We start from the raw sequence: 19,598 nt of genomic DNA, 5'->3' as shown, positions 1-19,598 counted from the left end.
CTAACCAGGTAGGAAATGTGATTTCTGATTTACAAGTTAGAATGTATTTACTAATTGATTTAATTTGAATGTGTAAATTAGGTAAAAGTAACATCATTTTTAACACTTTCTCCTTGATTGCATTATAATTTTCATCTCTTAAGTTTCATACCCAGGAGCTTATTAGGTACTTGAGTTATTGGGGAAAGTCTATTTTAATACAATTACTTTTGAATATGTGTATTAGATTAAATTAATATTTGTCAATAATGTATTCTCCCGAAAAACCCAATGATTCATACCCAATAAATATCATAGTTGAAACTTTATAGACTTGAGTTGTCAGGGAAAATTTGGTTTCTAATTAACATTATTTACATATTGAAATTTAAGTATAATAATGATGATATTCCTAATAGATAATATATCTACATTTCAAGTGTTGCAAAGATAGTGCTCCTTGTTTTTTTTAATGACCATTTTTGTGTGATTCTCATGCTCATCAAGGTAAGTAACAGTAGAGCTGGGAAATAGAACAATTGGGAACATGGGAACTGCTGAACAAACAAAGACCAAGGTCCATCTAATTTGTCTTCTACCAGTCTAGAGTAGACAGGGCTGATGGCCGGCGCGGACACGATGGGCCGAAGGGCCTCTATCCGGGCTGTATAACTCTATGACTCTATGACTCTATCCTGGTGGTCGCATGATAGAATGACAATGGAGTTGTTGACTAATCTTAGCAATCAATCTCTGTCAATTAGTCTACAACAGACCCAGACGACACAAGGAAACAAGGAAAGCTCCAATGGTGGAAAGCTTTGGGAAACATAGGTCCAAAGTCACCTTTTCCCCTCCCAAGCATTGCTACACTTAACACATGTTACGTCTCAAATTACTCATATATTCTATCACAAAATCTTATTTTCCATTCCCATTTTGGGCACCAATGTCAGTATCAGAGACTTTTTGGTCAGGTAGAGCATGGTTTTGATGCAGAGTAAAACTCCCTCTACTCTGCAGGTCATTAGTTTGGTAACTCTGACCTTATCGTGACTTTACCCCGCAAAGATATGACGGAGGTTTGAATTCTTCATGAAATCATCAAAACGATTTGCATCCCCACCACTTATTTCTTCCTTCTGTATATTGTCCTGTTACGTAAGCTGTTTCTGGTTTTTCTAAGACTTGGCTCTGCCTAAGAACTCCCCAATGCATCAATCTTAAACTTTACATAGTTAAGTAATGTCACAATCCAAAGTCACCTCGTGTGTCTATTCCAATATCTGGCAGTGAAAGGGACTAAAGATTACAAGGATATGTACAGGCATTGATAATATTAATATTCTATAGATATGGCTCCCCTGGTGGGTCAATGTGGAAACGTACTATCCAGTGTGATTGTGAGCCATTCAGACCAGGACATTCCCCGGTTCCCTGGAATGGTGTCCAAATCTAACAAAAATAGAAGGCATAGGAAATCATTCTGAGACCCAAAGGAAGCTGCAAAATGATATTAACAAGATGGTGGAATGGGCAAAAAAAGTGGCAACCACAACCAGGGACACAAGTATCCTCCTGGAGGTCAACCCCGAATTAAGAGCCAGAGCTCCAATCTCCACTCACCAGGAGTGTCTGGAGAGGGTTCGAACCCTGCACCTTTTGACTCAGAGGCAGGACTGCTGCCACTAAGCCAAAGGTGTGCTCAAAATGCTAATGCTATACTGGGCTTTATGGCAAAAGGTATAGATATTAAAAGTTGAGAAGTAATGGTAAACCTATATACAACCTTATCAAGACCACAATTGGAAGACTGTGTGCAATTTCCACACTATAGGAAGGATGTTGAGGCATGAGAGAGGGCGCACTGCAGTTTCAATGGGATGTCGCCTGCTTTGACTAAATACAAATTACAAAGAAAGACATAAAAAATTGGGGCTGTTTTCATTGCAAGATTACAGGGTGACTTGATAGAGGTGATTAAAATTGTGAAGGGATGGGACAGAGTAGATAGAAACAGCTTTAAACAAGATTAAATGGAGCAGGAGAATCTTTATTACACAGAGGGTTGTGAGGGTATGGAATCCCCAGTGGGGTTTGTGTTTGAAGCAGAGACCATGTTAACATTTAGGAACAGGTTAGATAGATGGTTGAAGGAAAGAGGCATAAAGGGATTTGGGAAAAGGGTGGGCGCATGGGATTACGATCACTGCCCATATGGAGGATAAACATCAAGATGGACTGGTGGGTCTGAAACGACCTGTTTCCCATGCTGTAATTTCTATGTAATTGTAATTTTATGTAATTCCAGCCCTGGCTTGTGCTGAGTTAGTTGATCTCAGGTGGATGGCGGAGGGAGTGCTAATCAACCAGATACCTACTTTGGATTACTGCCAGTGCTGGGAAGAGCATGTGTCTGAGTTGGAGGAGAATCTGACCACATTTAGCTGTGTGGTTTGGTCAAATAGCCTGTTGTCACTTATTGTCTGGGCTTACACATGAGCGATGCCCACTCGGATGAGACAAAATAGAAAAAAGTAATACTGTGTGTGCTAGACTACTATGGCTGCAGACCTCTCTTGACTACAAGCCTGTAGCAATCCTGGCCAACTGGTAGGGAAGTTGCTAGTGCAGCATGGCTGTTGCATTTGTCCACATGACAATAGGCACTGCTCTTCAAAAGTAATTCATTGTGTGAAGCACCACGAAAGACTTACATTTATATAACGCCTTTCATGACCTCAGGATGTCTCAAAGTGCTTTACAGCCAATGAAGTACATTTGAAGTGTAGTTACTGTTGTAATGTAGGAAACACGGCAGCCAATTTGTGCAAAGCAACATCCTACAAACAGCAATGAGATAACGACCAGATAATCTGTTTTTTAGTGACATTGGTTGAGGGATAAATATTGGCTGCAGGACACCGGGGGAAAACTCCCCTGCTCTTCTTTAGAATAGTGCCATGGGATCTTTTACGTCTACCTGAGAAGGCAGATGGGGCTTTAGTTTAACGTCTCATCCGAAAGAGGAGTTAAGAGACATGGGAGGTTTTGATGCGATGAGCACTATATAAATGCAAGTTATATATATGTTGGAACAGGTCAGAATTGAATAATGTTATATTGATTACATAGAAATTACAACATGGAAACAGGCCATTCAGTTAAATCAGTCTGTGTTGGTGTTTATCCTTCACACGATCCCATAACCCTTTATTCCCCTGTCTTTCAAACAACTATCTTAACCCATTCTTAAATATTGAAATGGTTTCTTTTCAATCACTAACTAAGGTAATGCATTGCACAGCCTCACAACCCTCTGTGTGAAAAGGTTTCTCCTGCTCTAGTCTAAATCTCCTACAGTTAACTTTATATCTATGTCTCCCTTGTTCTAGATCCCTCAATTACTGGAAATAGTATGTAAGACTACATTGTGAAGGGGACTTGATTTTAGTGCATCCTGGAGTCCGCTTGGCACCTGATTCTAATGTTCAAATTGACATGAAAGTGCCAAATAACTGCAGCCCTAGCATTATTTATAGACTATTAAACCTATTAAACTAATGCAGCTGCCTCTTTCTTTGCTATGATTCACTACCTGATCTGTGAAAAAGCTGAAACTTACCTGAACGAATTGTGACTCACCTCATCTAAATCCAGGCGATTTATTTTCTGCCCTGCGGCCTCTCGGTGTGGGAGGATGTAAAGCTCTGCTGCAGTAGGTAAACCAGGGAGGACGGCAAGCAACATCTGTTGTTCGGGTAAACCTGTAACCTGCAGAACGCACAGCCACACTTCATTATCTTCATCGAAACCTCTGACGGTTGCTTTTAATTTTGTCTAACTTATTTTAGATGAAATTCCTGAAAGTATGCATCCACCTATATCACATGGACATTTTGTAGAAATGTGCAGCCACGTTTATTTTGTAAAGCCATTGTACATTTTGATTGCTCGCTGCTTGTAAGAGGAGCACATTGCTAGATTATGGTTTTTTTCTGACCGTGATGTGCTTGCGCTGGGAGCAAAACAGGTGAAGGGGTTGAAGCAGCTTGGTTGATCTTGTTTTTAGGGAATCCATGGAACCCGAATCCCACACTCACCTGACGAAGGAGAAAGCCTCCGAAAGCTTGTGATTTTCAAATAAAACAGTTGGACTATAACCTGGTGTTGTAGGATTCCTTACATTTGTCAACCCCAGTCCATCACCGGCATCTCCACATCATTGTTTTTAGGGGATGAGTTAGACCATGAAGGCATTTGGCTTTGAAACGATTTTTTTTGTACTACTTAACATAAAAATTTACTAGCACTACAAAAGGTCCCACTGCTACAGTAATCAAGTTACGCAGCTACAACATATATTAATGTATATAGGTATTAAATGAAGATGGTTGACTATCTACAAGTAACTATGCGGCCTTTGGACAAGGTGCACTATGTAATAGAAGGTATAAAGAGACCAAGATTTGAACCAGTTATGAGTGTTTCTACTATAGTTGATTGTTCACTCTGACCACACTAGAGGTAGTTATCAAACACAGAGTTGATGGTCTTTCTGATCAAATATCATCCATGCCTTTGTCACCTCCAGATTCAACTATTCCAATGCTCTCCTGGCTGGCCTCCCATCATCCATAAACTTTAGATCATCCCAAACTCTGCTGCCTGTATCCTAACTCGCACCAAGTCCCGTTCACCCATCACCCCTGTGCTCGTTGACCTACATTGGCACCCAATGCCTAAAATTTAAAATTCTCATCCTTGTGTTCAAATCTCTTCATGGCCTCGCCCCTCCCTATCTCTGTAAACTTCTCCAGCCCTACATCCCTCCAAGATCTCTGAATTCCTCCAATTCTGGTCTCTTGTGCATCCCCGATATCCATCACAGCCGTGCCTTCATTTGTCTATGACGTAAGTTCTGGAATTCCCTCCCTACACCTCTCTGCTTCTCCACCTCTCTCCTCTAGGACCTCTCCGACCAAGCTTTTAGTCACTCCTCCAAATATCTCCTTCTTTGGCTTTGTATCAATTTTTGTCTGATTACGTTTCCATCAAGCGCCTTGGGCTATTTTTCTATGTTCTATAAATACAAGTTGGTGCCATGTCTGTTACCTCATCACTGTCCGATGACAGAGTGAAATCAATGGCCTAGAAATTACATGGGAGAAGGCAGGGATCAATCCCTGTACCTGACTGGTGAGGCCTGAGGTGCCCACGATATTGGGCCTCAGGCCTCATTTCCATCGAGCCAGCAAGCTGCAGAGAGTAGCAGGCAGCTCTCTGGTGAAGCCTGATTGAAGATCAGGCCACTGCTGCAGTTGCATGGTGTTGGTGGCATCACAATGAAAATGGTGTGCGGCACGTTCCATTTTCAAAATGCTGATTTAGGTTATTACATAAAATTAAGAATGAAATCTGAATTTGAAAGAACATCTCTTTAATCATGATCATCACCTTCTCTGCAACTGATCCGGATTGATTTAACTCCTATTGGCCCTTTTTCCCTGTTTGTAATGATACTGCTAACTACAAGGGGACAGTAGTGTACTGGATATGGTATTGGATTAGCAACCCAGACATTGTGTTTAAATCCCACCATGGCAAATTGTGAATTGAATGTAACAAATCTGGTAATTTGGCTGCCAGCAGAGAGAAATAAGCATGTACAAAATCAATTGTTTCAAGAATGTCCTTCAGGGAAGGGAATCTGTCATTCCTGTCTGGTCTGGGCCTATACATGACTTCTGAAGTGGCCTAATAAGTCACAGTTATTTGGGCAATTAGGGATGGGCAAGAAATATGGTGTTTGCCACTGCTGAACAAATAAATAAACTAACTAACTTTTCATCATTACAAAGACTTGCATTTATATAGGATCTTACAGAAACATACAATGAATTATTTTGAAGTGCAGTGTTATTGAAGCCGACAATTTGGCTGCACTATAAGATCCTACAAACAACAATGAGAAAAACAGCCAGTTATTTTGGTGGTGCTGCTTGGGGGAAGACTTGATAGTCAAGATGCGGAGAGAACGAGAACTCCCTGCTCCTTTTTGAATCGCGAAATGGAATCTTTTAACATCCAACTGAACTCGCCTTGGTTTTAATGTCGCAACCTGTGACACTCCCCAACAGTTACTGTCTTACAGTTGCCGATTTGAACCCACAGTCTTCTAACTCAGAGAGGAACTTGGTAGTTATTGAGCCAAGCTAACAATTAGGAATTAGAAGTGTCCTTAGATGCCTTATTGTCCTAGATGTGCACAGCACTGTGGGAGAACCTTCACCACACGGACTGCAGCGGTTCAAGAAGGAGGCTCACCACCACCTTCTCAAGGGCAATTAGGGATGGGCAATAAATGCTGGCCATGCCAACGACGCCCACATCCCATGAACAAATAAAAGAAAAAGATTTTGTGAGGCTATATAGAGCCTTGCCAGATGTTGATGCAGGTGACAGAAATGCCCGAGTGTTATAGTCCTATCTCCAACCTGCTCCCTTCCACACCAGGAGCACAGCTTCCCATAATCACTCCTCATTGATCATTCCCTATATTTCAGTATAATACCTGGCTGCCTCTTTGTTACATTTGCAGAGTGCACATTCACTTACAAGGAATATTTTTAATGGCACATTTAAGTCAGCAGTGATAGCAATGGCAATGAGTGCCTCCATGAGGGCATCTCAATCATTGGACTTTAATTTGGTCAGTTTACTTTGTAGCAAATTCATACAGGGAACAGAAACAGCTTGAAACTAACTTCAAAGGGTCCTGTCTCAAATCAAATCTATACTGTAGAAATCGGGTTGGGCGTTTAGCTGGTCTCATGGGATCGTGGTAGCAAGACCATTAGATTTTACAGTTTTTCCTGTAACTTGGAAAATATGTTTCAAAGAGGAAACTCACATCAGAGCAGATATTTGCAACAGGACATAAAAGCTGGAGCATTTTGCACACACTGAGATAAATTTTAACCCCACGAATGGGTGGTAAGGTAAAAATTGTAAAAACTAAGACCCAACCCGCCCACTTCCGGTTTTAATGGAGGCGGGTTGAGGGGCGGGAGGAGGGGCGGTCAGTGGAAGCTTTTAAGGAGACTGTGAGCCTCCATTTTGACAGCTTTTTTATTTTTAACTTCTGGGGGCCGGGATTTCACAGGCCTTCTGCTTCACACCACCTAAGAGGAGACGAGAAGGCCTGAAACAACAGGTAAGTGCCTTTATTGCACTGCGTGTGGGCCTGGAGGAGCAGGAGTGCTTGCCCCAGGCCCAACAAGCCTACCGGCGCGATCCCACGCAAATGATCAGCCGACCCCTCCCACCATGTCCGCCCCCCACAAAACGATCTGCAGACCTTCTCCCCCACAACCCCGATCCAGATGACTCCCAACCCCGGTGACCAACCACCCCGATGACCGCTGACTCCGATGACTCCCCCCGATGACCGACCTCCGATCCTCGATCCCCCAATGACAACCGATCCCGCCCCCCGCCCCGATGATCCCCCCCCCTCCCCGATGACCCCTCCCACCCGATCTGAGACTTACCTGCTGGCATCTGCTCCCAGGCTGTTCTCCCGTCCGACTGACAGCCAGCCTGTCAATCTGGCCGGCTGTCGGGCGGGAAACCTACAAAAAAATCTGAAAGACGTCCTTACATCAAAATGGTAAGGACGTCCGAGAAACCAGTATTTCCAGAAATCTGCCCCCACCCCCCGCAACCCGCCCTCTTCCTGGCTCCCAGTTAAAATTTGTCCACTGTGTCAGCAATGAACAGATGCGGTATGGTATGAATTAAAAATATTACATCGAATTTACAGCACAGAAACAGACCTTTCGACCAATTGGTCATTCCGGTATGAGCCTCCTGCCACCCTACTTTATCTCAGCCTATCAGCACATCCTTCTATTCCTTTCTCCCTCATGTACTTATCTAGCTTCCCCTTAAAGGCATCTATGCTATTTGCCTCAACTACTCCATGTGGTTGCAAGTTCCACATTCTAACCACTCTCTGGGTAAAGAAGTTTCTCCTGAACTCTTTATTGTATTTATTAGTGACTATCTTATATTTATGACCCCTAGTTTTGGACTCCCCCACAGTAGGGCTAAGTTGAAGATATCTGGCCCCAGAAGAACATCCTTAACTGTACAGTGTGACTTTTCCATTTCTAATGTCACCACACTTTCAGATATTAAGTGAAACATTTTGTGTTGAGAGCAGTGGTGAATTATTTCAGTAATGTGCTACGGACTGGTGCTCGGGTGGCATTGTTTGAGATTGCCCAACCTCCTTTCACTTGGTATCCGAGCGACAAGGCTTCCCAAACCCACCAAGAATCTCCTAACATCTCTTTCTTTCGCACCATGTCAATCCAGCGCTCAGAGGTGTAAGGTCAATTTTCCAAGCTGCTGACATTCCCTGTGCAAGTAAGGAGTTATTGGCGGAGTGGGGGGAAATCTCCTCGGAGCTGCTCCCAAGCCCGCTGCCGTAACTTGGCTGGAGGCACAGCACAAACAGGGTTTACGCCGCACATCTGCCGAAGTCACGGCAGCGGAGCAGGTGCAGGGGCAGCTCCGAGGAAATACGTTCCCTCGAGGGTCGTTTCTTTTTTTTCCCCCCCAACTTACTTGTCCAAGAGTTCTTTTGACAAGCCTACTGAGATCCTGCCTCCACTCGGGAATGTCTGGGTTGTAATCTTCCAAGTTCGGTGAAAATGACAGCAACAAAGAGCGGTAAGAATCTGCAGGATGAAGGCGAGAGGACAAATCAGGGCTCTAAGGGTCACATTTAGGTCAGGTTTGGATCAGAGTAACATTTTGAACAAAACAAGAAAGTCATTTCACTTTTCGTTTTCAGAATGTGCTTTTAGAAGTCACTTCAAGGTCATATTCTTTGATCGATTTAAAACCTTGTTCCAACCATTTTTTCCAGATTTTTAAAAAAAAATTCACAGCCTGCAATTTTTCACAGTCAAATTATCTTTCAGCAGCTCATAGTAACAACTTGCATTCATATATCACCTTTATCGTAGTAAAATATCCCAAGGCACTTCACAGAAGTGTATACGACAAAGGATGACACTGAAGCAAAGAAGGAGACATTAGGATAGGTGGTCAAAGAGGTCGGTTTAAAGGAGCGTCTTGAAGGAGGAGGGAGAGGTGGAAAGGCGGAATGGTTTCGGGAGGGAATTCCAGAGCTTAGGGCCGAGACAGCTGAAGGCACGGCCGCCAATGGTGATCGGCTACCCTTGTGACCCATTCTGGGTCTAACCTTTAGGTGGAAGGTTCACTTTGCAAGGGAAGAAAGTCCTGACTTGGTGGCCTAGATTGTTCTCTATGGTGAGATTGCTGGTGGAAGTATGGCAGGGTGGGACTTCCGTCTGTCCAAGTGACCTGACATCCACCCTGGCACATTTTGCGCTGTCAGCTTCAGTTAAATAATAAGGTGGGCTCCCATGATATTGCTGCCTCTGTTTGGGAGCTCATCACTGGGTGAAGGGGAATGGCATGCTCTCCTGGCCGGCCTGCCACCTTGCACCCTTCGTAATCTTGAGCTCATCCAAAACTCTGCTGCCTGTATCCTAACTCACACCAAGTCCCGTTCACCCGTCACCCCTGTGCTCGTTGACCTACATTGGCTCTCGGTCCTGCAACACCTCGGTTTTAAAATTCTCATCCTTGTTTTCAAATCCCTCCATGGCCTCACTCCTCCCTATCTCTGTAAACTCCTCCAGCCCTACAACTCTCCAAGATCTCTGCACTCCTCCAATTCTGGCCTCTTGCACATCCAGTATTTTCATCACTCCACCATTGGCGGCCGTGCCTTCAGCTGCCTAGGCCCTAAGCTCTGGAATTCCCTCTCTAAACCTCTCCGCCTCTCTACCTCCCTCTCCTCATTTAAGATACTCCAAGCTTTTGGTCACCCCGTCCTAATATCTCCTTATGTGGCTCAGTGTCAAATTTAGTTTGATATTGCACCTGTGAAGCGCCTTGGGAGATTTTACTATATTTAAAGGTGCTATATTAATGTAAGTCGTTGTTGTTGTTGAAGGATTCCAACACCTGCAGTAGCTTAAAGGGCCAGGCAGCATTCCCAACTGTGGCTTTACAGCTGCTTCCACTCATTAACTGCAAGCTCAGCACGAAAGGAAATAACATGGTGCACATCCATCTCTCTCCATCAAAGTGCCAGCTGTGGCCACTTAAAATTACTTCTGCCGTTCCCTTTGCCTAGCAATGCTGGACACCTGTTGTATACAGATGTGAGTTACATCCAGAATTGCTGAGGCGATAATGACAGGAATTACGATGTACGATGTCACACTGTCATTACCTAAGGTAATTAAATATGCCTTCCCATATTTGGGCAGACAATTCCGGCATCAGGCAAAAGTGACACCAGAAAATCCAACAACCGTAAAAATGGGCTGGGATCCAGCGAAAGGGGTCCTCACCCCTCCATTATTCACCCTCGCCTGCCTGAACACCGCCTGAAAATTGGGCAGTATTGAGAGGAAAATCTTCCCTGGGACATCTTGCTCCAGGTTAAGTGAGCTTGTTGCAGAGTGAGATGATATGAAGCTCATGTTAACTTATATTTTCGCCAAATATAAAGAACAACTGTATAAAGGCGAGGACACTTCAGGGGATAAAGCAAGTGAAAAGAATGGTTGAGCTAAAGAAGAATTTCTTTACTGAGTATTCATCTCTCCATAATGGCATCCATAAAACAGTGTGTGCGTTTTGTTCTCACCAAATACAGCTATACTTTTTATGTCTTGTAGAATGGAATTCCCAGCAGACACCTGCACTGTGATGCTACTTATCCCCTCTGTAGAGAACATAAAGGAAGCATTCTCCTCCAGGGTGACGATGGGCTGTAATAAATGGCAAGAAATTAGAAGTCGGAGCATTATGGAGCAGGAATTGAAGAAAACAGCATTAACCAATCTGTGCCAGTGAAGCATAGTGCAAGGCGGATGTTATAAAGTGCTAAGCCAATAATGTCATAATAGGCCATTTACTGTTATTAATATATCATAACGACTCATTCTTTTCGATTTATAACCGTTACAAGCAGTCTAAGTGAATCACATAAAATGTAAAGTTGCAGTTTGACCTATTACAAAGCCTGTCTTCTTTTGGTTGCCAAATTTTATTTATGTAGAGAAGCTTTTACATCTGTTATCAGCCTGAATGACAGACACATACATACATTCACATAGACTGACTGACAGAGGCAATGCAGCGAGTCCTTCCAACTCTCTCTAATAAAAATGCATAGGTGATTTGCTCAATCAAATGTAGGACAGGATGCTGGAACACAGACTGGACAGGATGCCTTTGCCTAGTGATGTTAATATTAAAGAATTAAGTGGCAGGACCAAAGTCCAATGCTGGAGTGAAGCAGAAAATAGGAGATAAACTGGTCTCTGCCATCTTTCAGCTCAGCGTGTCTGAGTAGGTGATTGCCGGAGCTGTCTACTCTAATTCCATTTCTCTGCCCTTCTATATTCTTCCTTTTCAAATGGTGTCACAATCTCTGCCTTATCAGGTGGAGTTTGATAGCTATCTAATCGTTGGACGCCTAAGTGTTGGGTGTTGAAGCTCACAGTGACGTTCACTAACCTCGGTCTTGTTCTCAAGCCACCAGAAGTAGGTGAGTGTACCAGTGGTACTGGGCCACACCACTGCCGTCATATTCACCTCCTGATTGGTGATCGCAACATAAGGCAGAGTCAAGTGCACATGCTCAATAGGACCTGGGGGAAGGGGAGGAAGATAAAAACACCAATATTCTCTCATTTATTCTTCACTGACTTTTACAACAGCAATACAATATAGCTTAAATGGACCAGAATATTGCACTTAATATTCACTTTTTTGATTTGCTTTGGTGAATTTTGTGCTTGTGAAGCTGAGAGAAGTCAATTTAAAATAATTGCAAATGCACAGCAGGTCTGTTAGCCTCTGTAAAGAGAAAAGGCAGTCACAGCATTGATGAATATCCAAAACATTAACCTGTCTTTTCTCTTTCTCAGATGCTGACAGTCCTGCTGTGCATTTCCAGGATTTTTTTGTTTTGACAGGTATCAGGCACAGCAAGGGTCAGATGGAAAGTAAATTCCCCTCTGTTGCAACCCCCAGCTCTAATTCAGAAGAGCACCCTCTGTCACAGCAGTGCGACATTTCCATTTCCCGCACCAGCCACTCCTGCAGCCTCTGTTGAGTGAGACTGAGGGACTGAAGTTCTTCGGGACGCAATCCTCGCAGTTACGCTGGAGTTAGAGGGGGTCACCTTGAGGGCACCTAATCAGCATAGGGCAGGTGAGCACAAATGTCACCATAGATGCATCTCTGGCACCCACCTGCCCTGTGCAGCTATCTTATGGGTGGGGGTTGTGCTGGGTAAAAGATTGGTCCCTTTCCTCTTGGGTTGAGGCTGCTTTCCTGGTCTGAACCCCACTGTGGGGGCTCACAAGGTTCCATTTGGAGGCTGGTACCGCTCATCCCAAATGGACTCCTCAGATATGCTGGGTCCTGACTGAGCCTCTGGAGTGGGATCTCCTGGCATGGCAAGTCATTGCCCACAGCTCTGCCCCCTTTCCCAATGACATTTACCTTGTAAGAGGCGGCCAGCTTTGGGGTTAGGGTAAGGGCGGAAATTGCATCAGCTCTCCGCTGTTTTCCACTGGTCTCCCACTAAGGTTACAGCGGGGCATCGGCAGAACCCCGGAGAAATATCGCTCCTACCATTTTAATGAATGAAAACAAATTATGGACAGTTTTACGCTGTGAAATCATGTCTGCTGAAAATAACATTGAGACTGTCCCAGATCATTTTGTGCAGAATATTTACACCTGTTACAGAGAAAAGACGATCATTTCTATTAATCTGGACCGGATTCAATCCCAGGAAGCAGAGATGATAAGACAATGTACGAACTCACTACGCCACTGCCCCCACATAATAACAAGCATGCTGTGTGCTCACTAAACTAGCTATTTATTCCGCTAAATTTTAAACACAATCATGATTTTATTTCAGAACGTGTTCACAAATTCCTATCAAAATCTGTTTAAATTAAGCGATTGTCAGAGACAAAATCTAATCATATTTAATCAAATTCACAGGTCAATGGGCCTACCTGGCTCACAATGCACGACCCATGCTGACAGATTGCACTTAGTCGAATGCAATTAAATATTAATGTCGCCTAGTTATTCCATTTAACAGTAAGTACAGTTGTGGCACAGCGGAGGGCCTTAATTATTATATATCCTTCTTTATCTTAAAGGACCATTCCTTGTCTGTCTCCGCAACGACGTATTATAGTAATCAGGCCCTAACCCTAACCCGGAGATCGCCCACGGTGCTTTGTGGGTAAATACATTGCCTTACGTTGTACTGAGCCGCAGAGACCAGGACGGTCCCAGCGTTGGATCCCGATTGGGACGAGGCCGGTAGTTGGGGTATTCCAACTGTCTTCAGGGCCCCTGGTCTAGGAAGGGAAAAATCACTCGGGGATGGGTTGGGGGGTTTCCCCGTTTCCAATTGTAATGTAGTGATTCCTGCTGGTAAGTATCCCAGTGTAAACGTCGGGCCAGGAGAGGGTTGGACCTGCTGTGATGCCCTCTCTGTTGAACGGCCCGCCGAAGCTCACTGTATTTGGGTGAGGCACCTGAGAGTTGCCAGCGCCAGTGGAACCGGAGCCCTTCATGAGAGGAGGGAAGAAAATCGGAGGAAGGAAGAAGATTAAAATCAAAGCCCTGTTACTCATGCCTTGTTATCCGCAGTTAACCTCGGCATCAACAAATCTGCCATTTTCACCGGAGCCTGCACTAGTCTGTGGCAAGTCAGATCAGCTTGAGAGCAACACTCGTCACCTCAGCACTGTCTGGCTTCCAGTTTGCGTGGGAGAAGTCCAGTCAAATTCATAAATATTGATTATTACACAAAACAAAATGTGTTTTTTCCCCTTCAAGCTGCTTAAGAAGCTGAACACCACTTGATTTCAGCTCGGGCCTACAGCACATTAGAAAGAATGCCACCAATATTTTTGTTACGAAGCAATGATTCGTTCATTTGATTGCCATAAAGATATTAAACATCAAACTGCGTCTAGCTTATTTTTGTGTGACATCAGGAGGCTCAGAAATATGGGGTTACGCATGTCAGCAAACCTGGAATATTTTAGATATTATACTTATAAAAAAGTAAAACATGGCAAGCTAGGGAAATTTAAAGAATCAATTGTTCTCTGTATCTTGAAGAGGAAATAAAGTCAAAATTTGGACCAATTTAAATTTATGTCTTTAAATAAATGCACAACCACAATGACGTTTTATATCCTTTGTGCAAGGACGGCTGGTTCGGCAATTTCCTGTTCATTATGTGCGGCAAAACTATCTGCCAGCATTTCTTCTTTTTTCTTGTTTTATTATTTATCCCTTATCGTCCAATGAAGTTCAGGAGTACACAGTGGGGGTCAGTGTCTGAGGGGCATACACACCTGTATGTTCCCTGACAGTACATTGCCCTGCTTTTAATGAACCTTGCAAGCTTAGGAACATATGCTTTTGCAAGTCCCGGTGGCAGAAACTCTTGACTGTGCTCTCCAGCACAGAGGAAGCCGCTCTACTGCCTTATGGAACACTTTCACCTACAATCCCAAGCAAGTATTTTTAGCTTAGGCATTGTACAGCCAGATGCAGAGCAAAGCCCCCTCTACTGTACCGCAGCAATGTAGCTTAATCACAACCTCAGAAGACCACCGCTATGGCACTGGCCATCCAGATGGCCTCTCTGAGCGAGACGTCCATTTTAGTTGTGCTGTTGGCCTACAGCCACTCGGAATTGGATTGAGACTGCTCACAGACATTTAGAGTGACACTCTTACATAAGCAGTAAGAGAAAACATTCATCCCATAACTGTGAGCTGGATTCAAACCCAAGTCCTATTGATAAAACATATGCATCAGTTTAAAAGACTTCTCACAAAACTCAGATCAGTAGTAAGGATAAGCATTCAGATAAATTAGAACTTTGGATTTCAAATCTTCAAGACCACCAGCAAGTAGAAAGTGTCCTTCCCTTGCTCGCCATGGAGGTAGATGCAGCACATTAGTCCAAATACTTCCCCCAAGCTCTATTAAGTAGGTTCGTGGTGATCATAGTACAGCTGTGGGGCAATTTGCAGTTCACCTATCCTTCACCTGCGGCCCTCTGCAGACTTGCTGCTCCTTATTCCTCTGCATCTCTGTTCACTGGATGCCTGGCTGTAGCAAGTTGACCAAACTTTGATCTGGCAGTACGATAACTAACCTGAGAATGCTCGACACTAGCACTGGGTACCTGTATTTAGAACAAAGGTTCTACTCACCAGCATCAAGATGACGATAAGAAAATAAACCAAAAAAGTCTAAAATACAACACCTACTCCCAGTTCTCTGGAGGAAGCAGATAGCGTTGATTCATTTAAATGCAAATTAGTTAGGTTTCTTTCAAAAAATAATATTTTGGGATACAGTATATGAGTGATTTGAGACCTTTCCTATGGTAACTGTAGCACGCTTGGGAGGAACAGGTGACTTTGGACCTATGGTTCCCAAAGCTTTCGATCGCTGGGGGTTTTCCTTGCCTCTTGTCTGAGTCTCTTGTCTGGGTCTGTTGCAGACGAATTGACAGAGATTGATTGCCATGATTAGTCAGCAACTCCATTATCGTTGTATCATGCGACTATCAGGATGGTGGAAGGTGAACTAGATGGACCTTGGTCTTTTTTCACCCAGCCATTCCTATGTTGTCTGCCCAGACTGCTTTCAGCCTTGAGGATGTGCTCGATTTTCTTTCCCTCCCTGTCAAAAAATCCCTCCACTCTGCTTGAGGTTAGGAGCTCACCAATGTAAGTATTTTTGAGCCTGAACCCATATTCTTGGATGTAACAGTATGTGCCCTCCAAGCACAATGGTACACTGCACCAGCGGGCAGTATCGTTAAAGGACGAATGTCAAATGCATATTTAAATGAAAGTAAGTCATGAACTTATTTTCTTTATCTTAGAGCAAAATGCTGTTGCAGTTACTCAAAGGGTTAAGATTTTGCCCTCCAGCGTCTCATAAGATAACTCACACTGAAGGAATATTTGTTCAAAAGCTCCTCCAGCCCCTCACAATCAACTGGCCTAAAACACAGGAAAGAAAGGAATAAATCCAATTTAGTATTAATGGGAGAAATTAGGATCACTGAAACTAGAGCAGAAAATGTTGGAAATGTACAGCAGGTTTGTCAGCATCTGGAAAGAGAAAAGACAGCTCAATGTTCAGGGTGGAGATCTTTAGTCGGGGATTATTCCTTTTTTGGACGGAGAGGTAATGCTCTGGAAGCTGCAGAGTATTTACAGTGTCTGCTCCGCAAATGGTTGCTCTGACCTTGCAGATCCTAGGTAAAAATGTGGTGAACATTCAGATTGGTTCCTCCATCCTCAACGCCTCAGAATGGATGAGCTACAGTAACGAACTGAACTCGATCTTTCCTCAGGTGTCTAAATGGTATGAAATTGTACTTCAACGTATTACTGCGTTATTGCTATTCTGGTGTATATTGCAGCCATGCTTTTTTCCTCCTCATATGTCATAGCTACAGCAATGTAATTCCATAATTCCACAAATTAAAAGTTTGTATTAATAATCCAAAAAAACTCCCCAGAAAATGCTGGAGATACACAAGTCAGTCAGCGTCAGAAAGACCGAAGACAGCTTTGAGTTTTGGGATGGGAAAGGACAACATGCAAATCTCAAGTTCAAAATATGTTCGAACTACTTACACAAAGAGGCAGCTCACGGGTTTAGTAGCCTACAGCTAGACTTGCTGGAGAGAGATGTAAAGTGCCTTACTCTATAATGTTACAAAGATCGTCTTAGCCATTTTGGTAAAGCATTGGAAAAAGAAAAGGGCAAAGTCAGTCAGGATCCGGAATGGAAGGAAAAGTAGTGGGATGTGTGGGGTGAGCTCTGAAGTTACGTAGAATCCACAGCACAGAAACAGGCCATTTGGCCCAATTAGTCTACTCCAGTCTTTATACAATATGTTGATGTTACTGTGTATTTCTAGCATTTTCTGTTTCTATTTCACATTTCTATCTTTACAATATTGACCTACAAGTTACATGTAGGAACAGGATGGCCCGGGTGGATCCCAGACTGTTCTCTGCTTGTGCAATGACACGATAGATGCCGCCGTGCTTGTAGATGTGCTTGATCCCTCCTTCGACCGAGCTGAGATTAGCATACATCACTGCAGTACCGTCTCCAAAGTCCATCCGTAAACTGGTCCTCGGAACATCTCCCTGTATTAATGCAATAGGCGGGTTAGCAGACTGTTCAATACAGGTTGAAAAGCAGCAGATAAGTACAATATTGTATAATTACAGCAGAAGATACTTTGTTTCATGCTAAAAAGGGCAAACTTGTAAATCCCATCCCCATCATCAAAAGTGTAAATTAAACATAGAATTACATAGAATTTACAGCACAGAAACAGGCCATTCGGTCCATCAGGTCTATGCTGGTGTTTATCCTCCACACAAAGCTCCCACCTTCCTTCATCTCACCCTACCAACATATCCTTCTATTATTTTCTCCCTCATGTACTTATCTAGCTTCCCCTTCAATGCATCTATGCAGTTCTACTTTGACATATTATCACTGAAAAAAATCTTGTAGGTTTCTTCAATTTAATAACAACTGCACAATGAAGATCCCAGTTTTAACTGTGTCCAATTTTTTATTGGTTCTTTTGAAGTTAACTGCAGCTTTTGAAAGTAACATTAAACTTTCCAGTTAAATAAAATGCAATTTCAGAGCACGTTTCACATAACAAAATATCCAAAGGCACTTTACAGGGGTGGAGGATAGTGATCAGAGACCTGATGTGAGATGAGAGATTGAAATTATGGGGGTGGAGTAGCCAATAGCACGGTCAAAGGGGTAGCCTTTGAGGATAGTCTTAAAGGCCAAGGAGGAGATAAAGAATGACTTATGTTTATATAGTGCTTCATCATATCTCTTAGAAATGTTACAAAGAACTTCATACCCAATGAGTTACTTTTGAAATTTAGCATTGGAACTAAAATATGGAAGTTCCTCAAAGATTTGGGGAAGTTGGGGGGGGCGTGTTGAATACTTCGTCTTCTGCAGCACTGAGCCTTACGACCAGAAGGGCCCAGATTTGATCCCTATCCCTGAGTTAGTGGATCTCCAGCAGGGTTCCAGTATTGGCGCTACATGCAATCTCAGCATCACTGGAATAGGGAGGAGAAAACTGGCCAAGGTTGTTGCTTGTGATCCCTTTCCATTGGCATGTGTGTGGATGTTTGGTTAGGAGAGTCTCCGGCTTGGCTGTGAAGCCACCCTCACATGATTGAACACCCTATTGGACTTCAATATGAAGGCTTGTACTTGAAGAGCTTCTACATGTCTGGGAGGGTACCAGGCATCTGCGGAATGTACCTCAGTATAAATCAGATGAGGAGGAAGAGAAAAGGGCAGAGAAAGACAAAATAAACCATGTGAAAACAAAATCTGCGCACTTTCTCTCCAAAAGTTTCACTCAAACTTTTCTGTTTTTAAGTGTAATTACATAAACAATAGCTTTATGCTATCCATGTATGCATCAAGCACGACCAGATAAACATGTTATCTCAAACAGTGACACCTGCATAAATCAACACCAGACAGTGCGACAGGTAACGCTCTTATCTGGCAAGAAAGTGCTGACTCTTGGCATATAAATGATGTATTATAAACCACGAATTATAAATCAGGTGAGCAGTCAACAGGCTACACTGGTGGCTTGAATCTGAGGGGTAGCCAGCAGCTTAGCGCAGTCATGTGAGAGAGGGGAAAAGGAATGGCAGAGAATGGAGTGAGGAGGAGGAGGAGAAGGAAAAGGTTTGAGGAGCATTGGAGTTGGAGAAGCTAAGAAGGGGGTGAGAAGAAAGAGATGGAAGAGAAAGGGGAAAGAAGGTGGAGGGTCGAGGAGGAAGGAAAAGTAGGTGGGGAGGAGGAAGTAGATATGGAGCAGGAGAAGTAAATTGGTTGGAAAGAAGAGAGGGGAAATATGCACAGTCAGCTCATGGTGATGGAAGGTCTCCCCTTACCTCAATATCGCTTACAAAGATCATCCCACAACCCCAACATTTACTCACAAGTTGCAGGCATGCTTTTTCAGCAGCTTTGTGTTTGCGTACAAAAGTTGCTTTTTGGTTTGTTTTTGCACTGCCATTCTAATAGTTAAATAATGAAACGATGGGGCTGGCCACACATCACCGCACTGCCGTCTCAGTGGTGCAATTACACAGTTGATTTGAATCAAAGCAATGTGATCGTAATTTTTGTTTCACCCTTCAAGTTTCAACTAGCCTTTAAATTAACAATATCATTTAAACAGATTCAAATTAAGAGCCTATTCCCTTTAAAATTTGTATTTGAAGTTTGGGAAAGATAGAGACTAAATTGTCACATTTCAATTTTTCGAACTTGAATTTCCATTATCCTTAATTTGCTTCAATTATAAAATGAACATTTGAAAGAATTAGTTTCATTGTTTGAAT

The 19,598-nt window shown here is 43.2% G+C and overlaps 1 protein-coding gene across 2 annotated transcripts in view; it reads right to left on the bottom strand.

Moving 5' to 3' along the window:
• The window catches only part of LOC137339976 (VPS10 domain-containing receptor SorCS1-like), a 462,228-nt gene that overhangs the window by 32,682 nt on the left and 409,948 nt on the right, over nt 1-19,598 (bottom strand). For both annotated transcript variants that reach the window (XM_068002094.1, XM_068002095.1), the window contains exons 18-22: nt 17,147-17,333; nt 11,614-11,747; nt 10,739-10,862; nt 8,614-8,726; nt 3,625-3,753 (exon numbers count right to left, since the gene is read on the bottom strand). In XM_068002094.1, the coding sequence (XP_067858195.1) occupies nt 3,625-3,753; nt 8,614-8,726; nt 10,739-10,862; nt 11,614-11,747; nt 17,147-17,333 (687 nt within the window). The remainder of the gene's footprint in view (nt 1-3,624; nt 3,754-8,613; nt 8,727-10,738; nt 10,863-11,613; nt 11,748-17,146; nt 17,334-19,598) is intronic.

The sequence above is a fragment of the Heptranchias perlo genome, chromosome 21 (genome assembly GCF_035084215.1).
Source record: "Heptranchias perlo isolate sHepPer1 chromosome 21, sHepPer1.hap1, whole genome shotgun sequence".
Classification (NCBI taxonomy): Eukaryota; Metazoa; Chordata; class Chondrichthyes; order Hexanchiformes; family Hexanchidae; genus Heptranchias; species Heptranchias perlo.
Note: the sequence above shows the minus strand (reverse complement) of the source record. Positions and strands in the feature narration are given on the sequence as shown.